This window comes from Vulpes lagopus, chromosome 10, assembly GCF_018345385.1.
Source record: "Vulpes lagopus strain Blue_001 chromosome 10, ASM1834538v1, whole genome shotgun sequence".
In the NCBI taxonomy this organism is placed as follows: Eukaryota; Metazoa; Chordata; class Mammalia; order Carnivora; family Canidae; genus Vulpes; species Vulpes lagopus.
Window position 1 is genome coordinate 57,874,079 of NC_054833.1, and position 14,803 is coordinate 57,888,881.

At 46.7% G+C, this 14,803-nt stretch overlaps 1 protein-coding gene across 2 annotated transcripts in view; it reads right to left on the minus strand.

The window, feature by feature from the left end:
- RABEP1 (rabaptin, RAB GTPase binding effector protein 1) overlaps positions 1-8,087 on the minus strand; it is a 106,436-nt gene extending 98,349 nt beyond the window's left edge. For both annotated transcript variants that reach the window (XM_041772132.1, XM_041772131.1), the window contains exon 1: positions 7,846-8,087. In XM_041772132.1, the coding sequence (XP_041628066.1) occupies positions 7,846-7,879 (34 nt within the window). In that variant the 5' untranslated portion in view covers positions 7,880-8,087. The remainder of the gene's footprint in view (positions 1-7,845) is intronic.
- Between the last annotated feature and the right edge of the window lie 6,716 nt (positions 8,088-14,803).

Genomic DNA, 14,803 nt, shown 5'->3' on the forward strand with positions numbered 1-14,803 from the left:
ATGGTCCTCTGACTTTGTTTCAACAAATACCTATAGCTCATATGTACCCTATGACAAACAGGGTGCTGGGGACATTACTGCCAGCCAGACAAAATGCCCTTTCCTCATAAAGTCTATCTGTATTCACCACTAAGCTTTAAATTCCATAACAAAAGGAGTATTTGTATTTTGTTGTAATATCCACAACACCATGCCCACCATGCATTAGGCATAAGCAGTAAAGATTTAAAAATTAAAGTATTAAAGAATAAAGAATGATATTCAACAAGTTTTGTGCATTTAGACTATAATCGAGTTACATCAATTCTATGATTCTGTTCAGGCAACATCATAATGAGGCATCTAGACAAAGTTCATTCCACATAAACAGAAGCAGTAACCAGAAGAGAAATGACAGCCCCACTCTCCTCCTAAATTCTAGTCTAGTATAAGTCACTTCCAGTTCTTTAGTCCTTAATTTCCGATCTGTAAAATCAAGGGAGATAACTACTCTTTAGGACTCCTTTCAGTAACATGTCTCTCTATACTACTACTCTTTATAGGTAAAACACACCTAGAGATCATCGGGTACCAAGAGACATCATTAACAACTGACATCTGGCTCAGTGATCATCAAATGAATGTTAAGTATTGCAAGTGCACCAAAAAGAATAAAATACCTAGGAATAAATTTAATGAAAGAGATGAAAGACCACTATAAACTATAAAACTATAAAACACTTATGAAAGAAATTGAAGATGACACAAATGGAAAGATATTCCATGCTCATGGATTAGAAGAGTTAATAGTTAAAATGTCTATCCTACCCAATACAATCTACAAACTGAATGCTATCCTTATCAAAATGCCAAGAGATTTTTCACAGAACTAGAATACTACTAAAATTTGTATGGAATCATAAAAGACCCCGAATAGCCAAAGCAATCTTGAGAAAGAACAAAGCTGGAGATATCACAATTCCAAATTTCACGCTATACTGGAAAGTTGTAGTCATCAAAACAACATGGTACTGCCTCAAAAGCAGACACAACAGAACAGAATGGAGAGCCCAAAAATAAACCCACAATTAATCTATGATAAAGGAGGCAAAACTATCGAATGGGAAAAAGTCTATAAATGATAATAAATGATGTTGGAAAAACTGGATAGCTACATGAAGAATGAAACTGGACCACTTTCTCACACCATACAAACATAAACTCAAAATGGATTCAAGATCTCAAGAGAGGCTTGAAACAATGAAAATCCTAAGAGAATACACACAGTTAAGTCTCTGACAGCAGCCACAGCAACATTTTTCTAGATGTCTCCTAAGGCAAGGGAAGCAAAAGCAAAAACTACCGGGACTATGTCAAAATAAAAAGCTTTTGCAAAACAAAGGAAACATCAACAAAACAAAAAGGCAACTCAGTGAAAGGGAGGAGCCTTGCAAATGACAGATCCAATAAGAGATTACTATCTAAAAAAACATAAAGAACTTCTACAACTCAACACCAAAAGAAAAATTCAATTTAAAAATGGGCAGAAGAGCTGAACAGTCATTTCTCCAAAGATGACATCCAGATGGCCAACAGACACTTGAAACGATGCTCAACATCACTCATCATCAGGGAAATGCAAATCAGAACCACAAAATTTTTTTCGGGCTCACACAGAGAAGATGCCTTGGATTTCCTCTGGGTGGGTCCAGGGCAGAGAACTAAAACCAGCCGGTAGACGTACGTCGAGGCAAGCTTCCGCTTAATTAAAGCACACACAAAACACTGTAACTGGCCAAAAACAGGAGGTAGTGAGTTCCCTCGCTCTCCAGAGGCATCCAAACAGAAATCAGTCTAAACTGAATCTCAGAAGAGATTCAGGCTATCTAATGAGAAAAATGAACAAAGATACCCTCCTTCGTGGCTCTTCTGTTCTCTGACTGGCAGTAGCAGCTTCCTTTGGGATCCGCCAGAGGGAAGCGACACTGGATCACCTCCACAGTTCCCGGTCAGTGTGCCCGGGGCCCATTCCTTCACTGGGCCCATTCCTTCACTGGATGCCGATTACTGAAAGGAGAACCTCATCTCTCTCATTCTGCATCCTGCCCGCCTCCCAGTCCCTCCCACCCCCTCCCCTGCCACAACTGTATCACACAAAAATGTTTACTACTCCTCTGAATACTAAACTCAATTTAGTGATTTTTTTTTTTTTCAATTTAGTGATTATACAAGAAAAGCAAATCCAATTTCACCGCATAGTCACGAGATTTCAGAAACCAGAGCCCTTCAGATTTAAAGGCAGTTCTATGCCCAGGGACCCAGGTGAGGCATACAAATTCAAGAATATCACACGATCCTGGGCAACTCTGGAGTAGTAAGACTCCAGTAGTAAGACTGCAGGGCAAACTCAGGGCTTTTTTGTTTTGGATCAACTGTCTCTGCAAAGTTTAGGAGTAGGGAGATTTATCAAGTTATTATAAAGGAACCAAATATATGAATTACTGAATAATAGTGTTAAAACAATTGGCTATCCATTTGGAAGAAAAATAAAATCAGATCCCTATGTCATGTCAAAAATAAATTCCAGATGCAGGTGGCTTCTCCCAGCAAGCCAGAAAGTGGCCTCCCCAGGGCCCACAGAGTCTGGATCTTAGTACTGGGAGTGGCCTCTTAAAGATTTAGTTCTTCCCTCGGCACTCTGCCTCAGCCCTAGAGGCAGTGGTTGCCCCCTATACCTGCTATTCCTGTATTCTTTAGCATTTTCATTTTTTCTGAGGTAATCTCCTGTTCAGTTAATAATGCTTTATACTGAACATTCTTTGTTAAGATTAGAAAATAAATTCTACATGGTTTAATGTACTAAATATAAAAAACAAAACCATGAAAGTGTTGAAAATGAAGGTGTTAGGTTTTTCTTAAATAAACATGGGAGCTGGGGAGGTCTTCCTAAGCAAGAGCGGTAACCATAAATTTTAAAAATGGCCAGATCTTAATAAAAATTAAAGCTCTCTGCACAACAAAAGAAAACCAAAGTATATATAATCATCTGGGAAGTACAAACTTAAAAGCCATGGTGTCACCTACTTACTTAAACCCCTTCAGTGGCTTCACCTTCAGCTCAGAGGCCGAAAGCCCACTCAGGCCAGCCCACACTGGCCTTTCTCCAGTTCTCTCACCACCCTGCTTCTTCCAAAACAGGGACTCCTTCAGATCTCAGCTCCAGCACCACTGCCTCAGAAACCTTTCCTGGACTCCCCAAATGGGTCAAATTCTTCAATTATAGGCACTCATAGCACTGCATACCTCTCAGCTGCTCAAGCCAAAAACTTCTAAGTGATCCTTCTTCACTCCTCCCTCTCCTTCCATATCTAATCCAAATCCTATTGGCCATACCTTCAAAATATAACCTCCATCAATACACCTAGTCCAAGCCTCACCATCTTCTTCCTAGATTAATTTATGCTATTGTCAATCTAACAGCCGGAGTGATTTTTTAAAACATAGGTCATGGGGATGCCTGGGTGGCTCAGTCAGTTAGGCGGCTGCCTTGGGCTCAGGTTATCTCAAGGTCCTGGGTCAGAGTCAGGCTCCCTGCTCAGCAGGGAATCTGCTTCGGCCTCTCCCTCTAATAAATAAATAAAATATTAAAAAAAAAAAACACTTTTTCTAATCCAGTAAAACATAAGTCATATCACATCACTCTTCTCAAAACTTTTTCAGTGGTTCTCACTGTGAAAGCCAATCGGCTGTACAACATTTGCCCCTACACCATGACCTGTTTTTGTTTTTGTTTTTTTTTAAGATTTTATTTATTTATTCTTGAGAGACACAGAGAGAGGCAGAGACACAGGCAGAGGGAGAAGCAGGCTCCATGTAGGGAGCTCGACGTGGGGCTCGACATAGGACTCGATCCTGGGTCTCCATGATCACGCCCTGGGCTGAAGGCAGCGCTAAACTGCTGAGCCACCAGGGCTGCCCCAAGCCATGACCTCTCACCTCTTATCCTACTGCTCTTCTCTCCCTCCCCTATCCCACCTCTCCCACCACGCCCCCCCCCCCCCCACAACTTCATTCTGGCCCTACTGACCGCCATGCCCTTCCCCAAACATGCCAGACACACCTTTCTTTAAAGCATTTGCAAAAACTGACCCAACCCCTGTCTGGAATACTCCTCCTTCAGAGAGCCTCATAGCTGAAACCTCTACCTCCTTCATGTCATCTTCTCAAGAAGGCTCTGACCACCCTGTTTACAACCAGCCCATCCCCCTTCCTTTTACCCTGCTATATTTTTTTTCCCACAGCATCTGTCACCTGACAATCTATACTATTTGCTTATATTTGTTGCTTAGTATCTGTTTCTCCCACACAAGAGAAGGACTATTCATCATCTGTGTTGCCCACTGATGTATCCCAAATACCTACAGCTATGCCAGACAAGTAGTTCATCATGGATTTCCTAGAACCTAGCATAGGGCTTGGTAAAGACTAGGTACACAAATATTTGCTAGCTGAAGAACATCATTTTATCATTTCAATCTATCAGAAGATACAAATTTAAAACAGCTGACACTATTCAGGCTGGTAAGAGTGCAAAGGAAACCCACCCTCTCACATACTGTTGGCAGGTATGTAAATCGATACCTTTTCTGAGAGTAAGCTAACAATCGCTATTAAAATTTAAACCACTCAGAGCTCATGTCCTTTTAGAGTCAGTAGTCTTAAAAAAGTAACAGCAAAACTAACTGAAAAATAGATGCAAGGATATCTAGGGCAGCACTGCTTAGACAATAATGAAAAACTTGTCCAATAATGAAAACAGCTGTCCACCAAGGGGGAAACAGGCAAATAAATCATGCGCAGTACATGCATCTGAGGCAATGAAGTAGATCTCTAACACTGACCTGGAAAGTCATCTGTAATCTGGTAAACAGACCAGAGTGCCCTGACAGGAGGTGGGCTGGATGTGAACCTGGGCTCCCCCCCCACCTCCTCTAGACCGAACTCGACAGACACATCTACCTTGTTTGCACTTCAGTTTCCTCATCAGTAAAACGGTAGCACCCACCCGAGGATCCCCTGAGCCAAGGCGTGCAGCGCTGACAGCACATGACATGGCCACAGGACCACTCACAGGCGCAGTAATTACAGCCAACGTGTACTAAATGGAATAGACAAGTCATAGACCTATCTGCAGAAACCATAGCATGTCTATGTAAGTACAAGAAAAAAGTCAAGAAGGACAGAAAAGGTACTAGTGGTGACCTCCAAGAGAAGAGGGAAGATACATTTCTTACTACATGCATTTTTAATGGAGGAATTTTACAAGGCAGTGTTTTTAAATAACAAATAAAATCACAGCAAATGGGGGATCCCTGGGTGGCGCAGCGGTTTGGCGCCTGCCTTTGGCCCAGGGCGCGATCCTGGAGACCCGGGATCGAATCCCACGTCAGGCTCCCGGTGCATGGAGCCTGCTTCTCCCTCTGCCTGTGTCTCTGCCTCTCTCTCTCTCTCTCTCTTTCTCTCTGTATGACTACATAAATAAAAAAATAAAAAAAAAAAAAAAAATCACAGCAAATGTTTCTACGATACAGTTTCATTAGGATTTTAAAATTTTAAAATCGTTCTATAGGGATCCCTGGGTGGTGCAGCGGTTTAGCACCTGCCTTTGGCCCAGGGCACGATCCTGGAGACCCGGGATCGAATCCCACGTCAGGCTCCCGGTGCATGGAGCCTGCTTCTCCCTCTGCCTGTGTCTCTGCCTCTCTCTCTGTGTGTGACTATCATAAAAAAATAAAATAAAATAAAATAATAAAATCGTTCTATATACTCTTTGAATTCTCAAGGTGAAATGGAATAATTAGATGAAATTTCTATGGCTATTAAAATTACCCTGATTCTAAATGAATAAGATGCACTAGCAAAACAAAACAAAATAAGTCCAACACTAAAATAAATTCACAAAAGCAGAAATTAAAAAGAACAAAAAGAAAATTACATTTCATTCTATCAATTTACACACAAATCCATTCTTAATCTACCATATTTCCACAGAAAACAAAGATATGTCAAGAAAGGAAAACAATTATCAACACAAATGACAAGCTGCTTCTAAAATGAGAAAAGCAGGATGCAGGATTAAAGTGAAAAACTGTCAGTACGACTCAAAAGAGTTCTGCACGTAAGTTTAAGGCTCTGCGGATAAGGACATGGGAGCTGCCTGAGGCTAAGGTGTTAAGAAGCGGCCTATATTAAGTTCGGCCAGTGCGCAGAATTAAATTCCCCGCAGCAAACTTCTAAGAAGGCGCCGACACAAAGCAGTCGGATTTACCGCACTCTCCTCGTGTACGCGGTAGCTGCGGCTGCTCATTTACTACGATAATTGAAAATAAATACTGCAAGCTAGGCAAACTGAATCCCACCATCCCAGAGTCACAGGATTTGGAAAACAGGGAACAAACCTGTACTAAGAATAGCAAAAGAACACAAGATTTCCTAAAGTTCATTTTTCCCATCCTCTTTCAAGTGCTTAGTCATTTCTGGCTATCTCCAAGGAGGACTATTTCGCATCTCACAGGGGGAGAGAGCTCTCGGTCCAGACTGCCGGGTCACCTGAGCCGCCCCCCCCCCCAGCCGTGTGTCCACGCGGCCGGCTGAGCACACCTCCCACTCAGGCTCGGGGCCGGCAGCCCCTGGGGCTCTCGGAGCTCTGCCTCTGTCAGCAGCAACAAAGAGGGGCTTGTGCCAAGGCAGTGTTGTTCCCCGACGCCCAGTGCGAAAGGTGCGGACGGCACGCAGGCGGACTCCCGGAGCCCACCCGGACGCACACGTCCAGGCACGGCTACTCCCCCATCTGTCCGCGGCCAACCCGCGAAACCGAAAACTGGTCTCCCGCTGGCTCTGGAGCCTGCTTCCAGGAGAGCCGCTAGCCCTAGAATCTGATAACATTGTTTCAGGCTCCCAGAAGGCCAGGACACAGGCGACGTTTTTCATGAAAGGCTATTTTAAGGCCCAAGCACAGGAAGCACCTACTGTGTGCCCGACTCAGGCCTAGAGTGGCCGGCCGGGGGCACCTGCAAGAACTCTGTCACCCAGACACCCTGCAGGCAGCCGGCGCACTAGCACACTGCCCCCCCCCCCCCCCCCCCCCCCCCCCGCCAACGCCAAGTCCAGCCGGTAAAACCTGGAACCAGGTGGTCCATCTCTGGAGTGTGCAGCTCAGCCCGCATCCCAGAAGGTCACCAAGGACTCCGACACTCCCCTTGGAGGACCTGGGATGCGGCTGTCTTTCCTTCCACCCAGGCAAGTGCGACACAAGGCACGTCCTCGACTTCCACATCACACAGCATTGTCCTTATTCCCCCGGGGCCCCCGCCCCCCCCCGCCCCCCCCGCCCCCCCCGCCACGGCGACAGACCGCGCCTGACCACACGCAGGGGACCGTGTTCACCCACAAAGTACAAAGGCTCGCAGGAGCCTGTCTCTGCGAGCGTGCCGGAGGGGCTGCCCACCGCCCGTCCGCGGGGGGGTCCGCGGCCTCCAGGCCCCCCCACCCGCGCCGCCCCCGCCCCCGCCCCCGCCCGGGCCGCACGCGAGCGCGCCCCGGCCCTGCCGCCCGCGGGGTGCCCCGCGCTGGCGGCGGGCAGGGCCCGGGCAGGGCCCCCGAGGTCCGCAGCCTCCCCGCCGCACGGCCCACGTGCCCGGCCCTCCCTCCCTCCCTCCCCGCCGCCTCCCCGACCGCCCAGCCGCGCCCCACGGAGGCCCCCCGCCCTCGCCCCCGCCGCCCGCCGCCCGCCGCCCGCGCCCCCCGCCCCTCCCCGCCGCCCGGGGCAGGCCGCGCCCGCCGCGCCGGCCTTGGTGGGCGCCTCACCGTCGGGCTGAGGAGCCGGGCCCGGCTGCGCCATGGCCGGGCGGCGGCCTCGCGGAGCGGAGCGGGGCGGGCGGCCGGCGTCCCGGGCTCCCGCGGGCTCAGCTGGCGGAGGAGGCGTCGACCGAGCCGCCGCGGCCGCCGCCCAGGGAAGAACCGCTATGGCTGGAGCCGCCGGCGCCGCCACAGCCGCGGGCAGAGACGGACCCGAGCGCCGACCTCCGCCTCCTCATCCTGACAGCGGGAAATAAGCAGTGCGCAGGCGCGGGGCGACGGGCGGCACGTGACGGCGCCCGAGGGGGGCGGGGCCTCGCGCGGCCGAGCGAGCGGCGCTGGAGGGGGGCACGGAGGGGGCAGTGGAGGGCCGGCTGCGGGGGCGCGCGGGGGCGCGCGGGGGCGGGGCTGCCGGGGCCCCGGGGGGCCGCTCCGAGTCCTCTGCCCCAGTACCCACGAAAGGAAGAACCCGGTAAAACCCGAGGGCGGGGCGGGCGAGGAGGCCGGGGGTGAAGGGGGCGCAGGTGCAGCCGCCACCCCCTCTGGCCGCGTGACCTTGCGCCAGTCACTTCACCGCCTGGAACCTCACACAGGTTCCTCCGCATGGAGGCTCAGAAGGTTCAAGCGGAGCCGCTTCTGGCGGTCTGGACACGGAGCACCTGTATGCCCTGTGTGACTTCCAGGTGCCAGGGGCTGCGATAGATGCTGGGGATACAGCCCAACACGGTCCCCGCGGCACTCCTCGTGGGAGGTGTGGAGGGATGACAGGTGCACAGTGCTGCCCCTCTACCTGGGCGAGAGAGCCTGCCCTGGGCCCCTACCTTCTATAGCGGCTCCTGTCTAGCCCCATCTGGCCACAGAGTGCAGGGAACATGCCCACCTGGAACCTGTGCCCCTCCTTCAAGACCAAGCTCTGGGAAACTGTGACCCCAGAATCTCACACACACAGATTCATGCACGTGCACACACCATGGCTGGAGGCCCTGCCTCTTCCCCAGATCATCCTCTGCAGGGCACCATCGGGCCATCCCTTAAAAGTGGCTAAGACGCAACTGTGTTTGTGGGAGGTGGCACATCACTTGGACCTTTGAATTGCCGTGTGCACAGAAACCAGGCACCGGCCAACAGTCCAGCCTGGCCAGGGCTCCCCTTACCTCCCCTTACCATTCAGTCAAGTGCATACATCTCAGGAGTTCAGGAATTCTGAATCTGAGCCTGGTCTTCTGCATCATCAAAGATGTGCATTGGTCAAGGTAGAATGGAACATATGAAGGTTAACTGTTAGATGAAATGATTTATAATCTTCAATAATTTAGGTAGATGTGTGGCATCTATTTGTACTTTTGCCCTAAATCCTGCTAACATTAGGGCTTGACTGTTTTAGGCAGTTAATATCCTCAGATGTCTGGTGTACCTTTGAGAAAGCAAGCAGGGTCATTTTTCCTACTTGCCCCCTCCCACAAGTGTCTCTTGTCCAGGATAGGGCAGCCAGTGCATCTTCTATCTTGTGATGACTAACATGAGGCAGGAGCCATAAAGATAGCAGATACTGATGCCCTCTATAGAAGGGACTCTTCCAATGAGTAAGAGGCATGTTTATTGCTATTGATAATTTGGGGCTTGAAGTAGGTCCTCAAGATCAAGGTCGCTCAGAAATGGTCAGACTGCTGGCTTGCACATCCGCCCCCCATGCTAGACACGTGTTTTAAAAAAGCAATTTCTAAATCAAATAAGGAGCATGCAAGCGTTGTATACATTTTCCTAGTTTTATGTAAATCCTAAGACTCAGCAATTCTACCTCAAAGCATATATTCTAGAGAAAACTAGTGTGCACTCAAAGCCTTTATGAGATGTAAAAGCCAGGATTCCTTCATTCTGAAAGAAATTGAGAGACAAGGGGCGCCTGGGAGGCTTAGTGGCTGACCTTTGGTTCAGGGCATGACCCCGGGGTCCTGGGATCAAGTCCCACATTGGGCTCCCTGCAAGGAGTCTGCTTCTCCCTCTGCCTGTGTCTCCACCTCTCTCTCTCTGTGTCTCTCAGGAATAAATAAAATCTTTTTTAAAAAACTGAGAGACAAGATTTAAATGCATAAAATAACCACTTATTAATTATATTGTACATGTCTCCCAGAGACACATACAAGAATATCTGAGATGGCACAGTTTATACAATAAACAAATAACCCGAATGTTCACCAACAGTAGAATAAATCAACTGTAATGTATTCATTCATACAATGGAATACTCTATAGTAATAATATGAAAAACTATTCTTGCATATTCAACGTAGATGGATCTCACAAACATAGTTTCGGGGAAAAGAAGCTAATTGTAAAGTAATACATATGGCATGATTCCATTTATAGAAAGTTCCCAAACAGGCAAAACTAAACCTGATGGACAGGAATCTAAAGACGGGAAGAGAATGAGTATCAGAGAGGTCATAACAGTAATCCCTGAACAAGGGAGGGAGGGTCATAAAATTAAGAAGAGCATTTTGAGGGGCCATTTAAACTGATTATAAAAATGGGACGCGGATATAGTTTAGGTAAGAAAGAGTGCAGGATATTTGCTTAAAATGCAAGCTTGACATGAACAAATGTGATGCCACTTCCGGAAAGCACTTGTTTTTGTGCAGCATTAATAGTCACAGGGTATAGATTATAGGAGGTGATGCCTGTGTCGCACTTTGCTCTGCTCGGGTCACATTGGCAGGGTTGGCTGTGTTTGCTCTGAGCACCATATTTGCAGGGGGATAGTGACCAGCTGGAGTGGGTGGAGCTCTGGGGAATGAAGAATCTGCAAAGTATTCTGTGCAAAGTACACAAAGATATTGAGGAAAGGTACTCTGGCTGGGGGGGGGGGGGGCGGGGTGCGGTGCACAGCAGGCCAAGATGACCTGAGACCTGACTTTGTCCTTAAATCCAGGAGGACAGTGGGTACAAATGTGCCGTCTGCCCAGGGAGTACGGTGAGACAGACCTCAACTCAAGCCAAGGAACTTTTTCTCAGTGAGAGCTAACTGGGGCTACTTTTGGAGGAGTGAGCTCCTTGTCGTTCCAAGGGCGCAGGTGGAGCTGGTTGGCAGTTGGTCAGAGGTGCTGGCCAAGGCCTCCCGCCGCATCTGGGGTATTAGATGAGACCATCTCTGCAATCCTCTTTGGCCTCAAGATGCTACAGTAACAAGGACAATAACACACCTGCCGCCTTTTGAACTTTACTAGGTGCTGTCCCGCATGTTACATCATTCTACGCCTCTCAACTCAAAAGGTAGACAACAGGCACAGAGGAGATCAACCACATCTTCCCGGATGCATTCCATTTCAAAATTCTATCCTATGCAGATGGCTATCAGACCGGGTTTCCAACCTGGGATTCAGCTAACAGCACTCAGTAGTGTTCTCACCCTCTCACTCTCTCTCTCTCTGCGACCCAGATTCTCAAGGACAGGAAGGGACCAGGGAGTAAGGTCAAGGCACCATACTTCTCTAGCCTTGGTCAAGGTTATGAAGGAGGGACGGGAATCAAGGGGACTCTCCCCCAGGAGCAATGTCTGTATCCAGGCATCTGGAGACTTGGAAGGTCCCCACCTGGGCGTTGCCTTCCTAAGAGTTCCCAGGAAGAGCCAACCAGGGACAGATACCTTTATGTCCTCAGCCATAATCCCCCAGCCTGGTCTCTCTCTCTCTCTCTCTAAATTTCTCTCTCTCTGATTATCCCTCAAGCAGCTACCATCCCTTTCTGGGACCTGGAGTTGGAAGGTGGTGATCTGTAATCCTTGTTCCAATCCATTCTTGCCCCATCCCTCTCCCAAGTGAGAAGTATACAGACAGCGCCACAACACAGGGATGACTTCCCTCACATCTCCTGTGAGATGCAGGTTGCTGTCCAGAGAGGAACTCCAGGCTTGGAACCAGAAGACCTGGAGTCCTGGCGCCGATGAGCACTCTTTGACCTCTCTGAACCCCTGTTTATTTAGCTAATATAGGGATAATAGGCCAGCCTCAGTACGCATCGGGACAGCTTAGGAGATAACGCACCTAACACATGGTAGTTTGTCTATAAATGTCTGCTTCCATTTCTCCTTCTCTCCTTTCATTTTCTTCCTTTTCCCTGGATTATTAGTTTCCATCTTGGTGATGAGGGATCCCCGGACCTTAGAAGAAGTCAGTCTGTGAAGATATTCCTAGAAATCCAGGGCAGAAATTTCCAATATTTTCAAAGCTAAACAGAATCATCCCATTTACCCTAAGTAAGGTTCCCAAGGCTAAAATGTCAAGTTTCTTTGCTCTGGACAGAAATTATACCATATTGCTTACTTATCTCATGCTGATTAGAAGTTCTTATGCCAGTTTTATGTTAGATGTTGATTAATAACATAGAGGGATCCATTATTACTTAATATATGTGGTTTGCCAGATAGACATGTGTCTTTATATCTGATGGGTGCTCCTTTCTCTCCGAATTCCCCTTTTATGACATCAACCAGACAGAAGCATAACCGCCTGGAGATAAAAGTGGCCAGCATCCACTAGGGCATACCATGTGCCAAGCACTGGGCAAAGCACTTTACCCTTGTAGTTACACATTTAATCTTTTTTTTTTAAGATTTTATTTATTTATTCATGAGAGACACAGAGAAAGAGGCAGAGACACAGGGAGAAGGAGAAGCGGGCTCCCTGTGGGGAGCCTGACGCGGGACCCGATCCCAGGACCCAGGGTCATGCCCTGAGCCAAAAGCAGACGCTCAACCACTGAGACACCCAGGCACCCTGCATCTAATCTACTTAAGAACCTTATGGTAGGGAGTGGAGATGGGAAATGTTGACAACTCATTTTATAGATGACTGAACCAAAGAGGTTAAATAACCAATCCAAGGTCAACTGAGCTAGTAAGCGATAAATCTGGAAAAGAGAACCAGGTTGTCTAGGTCCAATGTCCATGTGGGTAACTCCCATGTCACGTTGGCAACTAGCCATATGTCTCTTTCTCCCATTGGGAGAAGATGTCAACTCCCAGAAAATAGGGACAGGTTTGTTTGTTGTTGTTGTTGCATTAAGTAGCCTCCACACCCAGCATGGAGCCCAGTGCAGGGCTTGAGATCAAGATCTGAGCTGAGATCAAGAGTTGGACACTGAACCACTGAGCCCCCGGGGTGCCTGGGGACACAAACGTGTTAACATTTTATGTCTAGTCCCCAGTGTAAGAAGCGCTTAGTAAATACTTATTAAATGAGTCAATGAATGAATGAATAAACAAATGAATAACACTAGGAATATATGGAGCAAATCATAAAGAATCTCTGGTGGTGAGAAGATGTACAACCTGCAAATTAAACCCGTGGGATTTGATTCGGTTTGGTCGCCATTCATTTGCTTCTAACTTCTCACTGGGTTACAAACTATCATTTTAATCATTGCTACTAATAATACCCACCCCTTAGCTGAGCACCTACTATGTACTAAAGATTTTTTTTTTTTACCTAGAGATATGTTATCTCTTCAATCCTCCTAAAAGCCCTCTGCTGTAGATTCCATTTGCTATCCCAGAGCTCAGAGAATTTAAGTGATTTGCCCAAATCACACAGTGACTGGGAGAGCCAGTATTCAAATCTGGAGTCTGTGACTACAAAGCGTATGCCTTTTTGCTGTATGCCTTTTTGGCGACGGCTAACTATGTCTGTCAGGTATCAGCAAATACCCCACACCGCTATGCCATTATCAACTACATTCATTTCTAGAATTGTTAGCAATACCTCCAAAAGTTACTTTACCTTTCATGTCTTGTCTTTTTTTTCCAAATTACTCCAGTAAAATTCTAATTATACATTTTTAAAAATACAGATAAAGCAAAAGCACCCCCTCAATCTCTACTCCCTGCATCATGGGCACAATCCCACACTCCTCCCTGAGACAAACTACTATTATGAGCTTTCTTTGAATCCTTTTGGACATTTTCCTGCACATTTATGGACATGCAGAAACATGCCTCTGTTTCATGTTATTCCCATAGATGAGATCACATTGTACATATGATTCTGAACTTGCCTCTCTCCTTATTCTTTTTAACTCTCACATAATTTTCCAGTTTGGTTAATCAGAATTTTTTCATCATGTACAAACATTGCTGCAAGGCACATGTGTGCCTATTTAGGCATTTATGTGAGTGATTTTCCTCACTTACATAAGGAGACTTACCTACCTACCTACCTGGAATGACCAGATCAAAAGTCATGATGAACCCTTTTTGTCATAACAGATACTGACAAATTACCCTCAAAAAGTATCATGCCATTGTACTTTCCTACCGAGAGTGTGTGAACGTAGTCATTTCTGCATATCCTTGCCAATGCTGGCTTCCGTAAATCTTCATTATCTGCCAGTCTTATGGGCAAAAGATTATATAATAATGTCGTTATAATAAGCCATTTCCCTGAATGTCAGTGAGGTTAGGGATCTTTCCTAAGAAAGATGGCTGTTTGTATTCATCTACTGTGAATTTTATATATCCTTTGCCCATTTGTCATCGGCTGTTCACCTTTTTTTACTGATTTGGAGGAATTCTGAACATATTCTGGATATTTTTTTTTATATTCTGGATATTAATCTTTTGTGTGTTAGATACAGTGTCTTTTCTCCCAGTTTATTATTTGTCTTTTAATTTGAATAATAAATTACTATTTATTCACAGGTGTTTTAAGTTTTAATCATCTGTCTTTTTACAGCTTCTGCATTTTTTTTTATCTTCTCCAAGAAAGGCCTTTGTCACCCCCAAATTCACTAATGTATTCTTAACAGTTTTTCCAAAATTCTCCCAATATTTTTACATTTTTGATTTCTCATGGTTTGCTTGTTAATCTAGTAGAAGTCACTTTTTGTATGGTATGAGGGAGGGATTTGAATTTATTTTTTTTTCAGATAGATAGGTAATTGTTCCCAAATCATGATTCCTCCATTTTTATGGTTG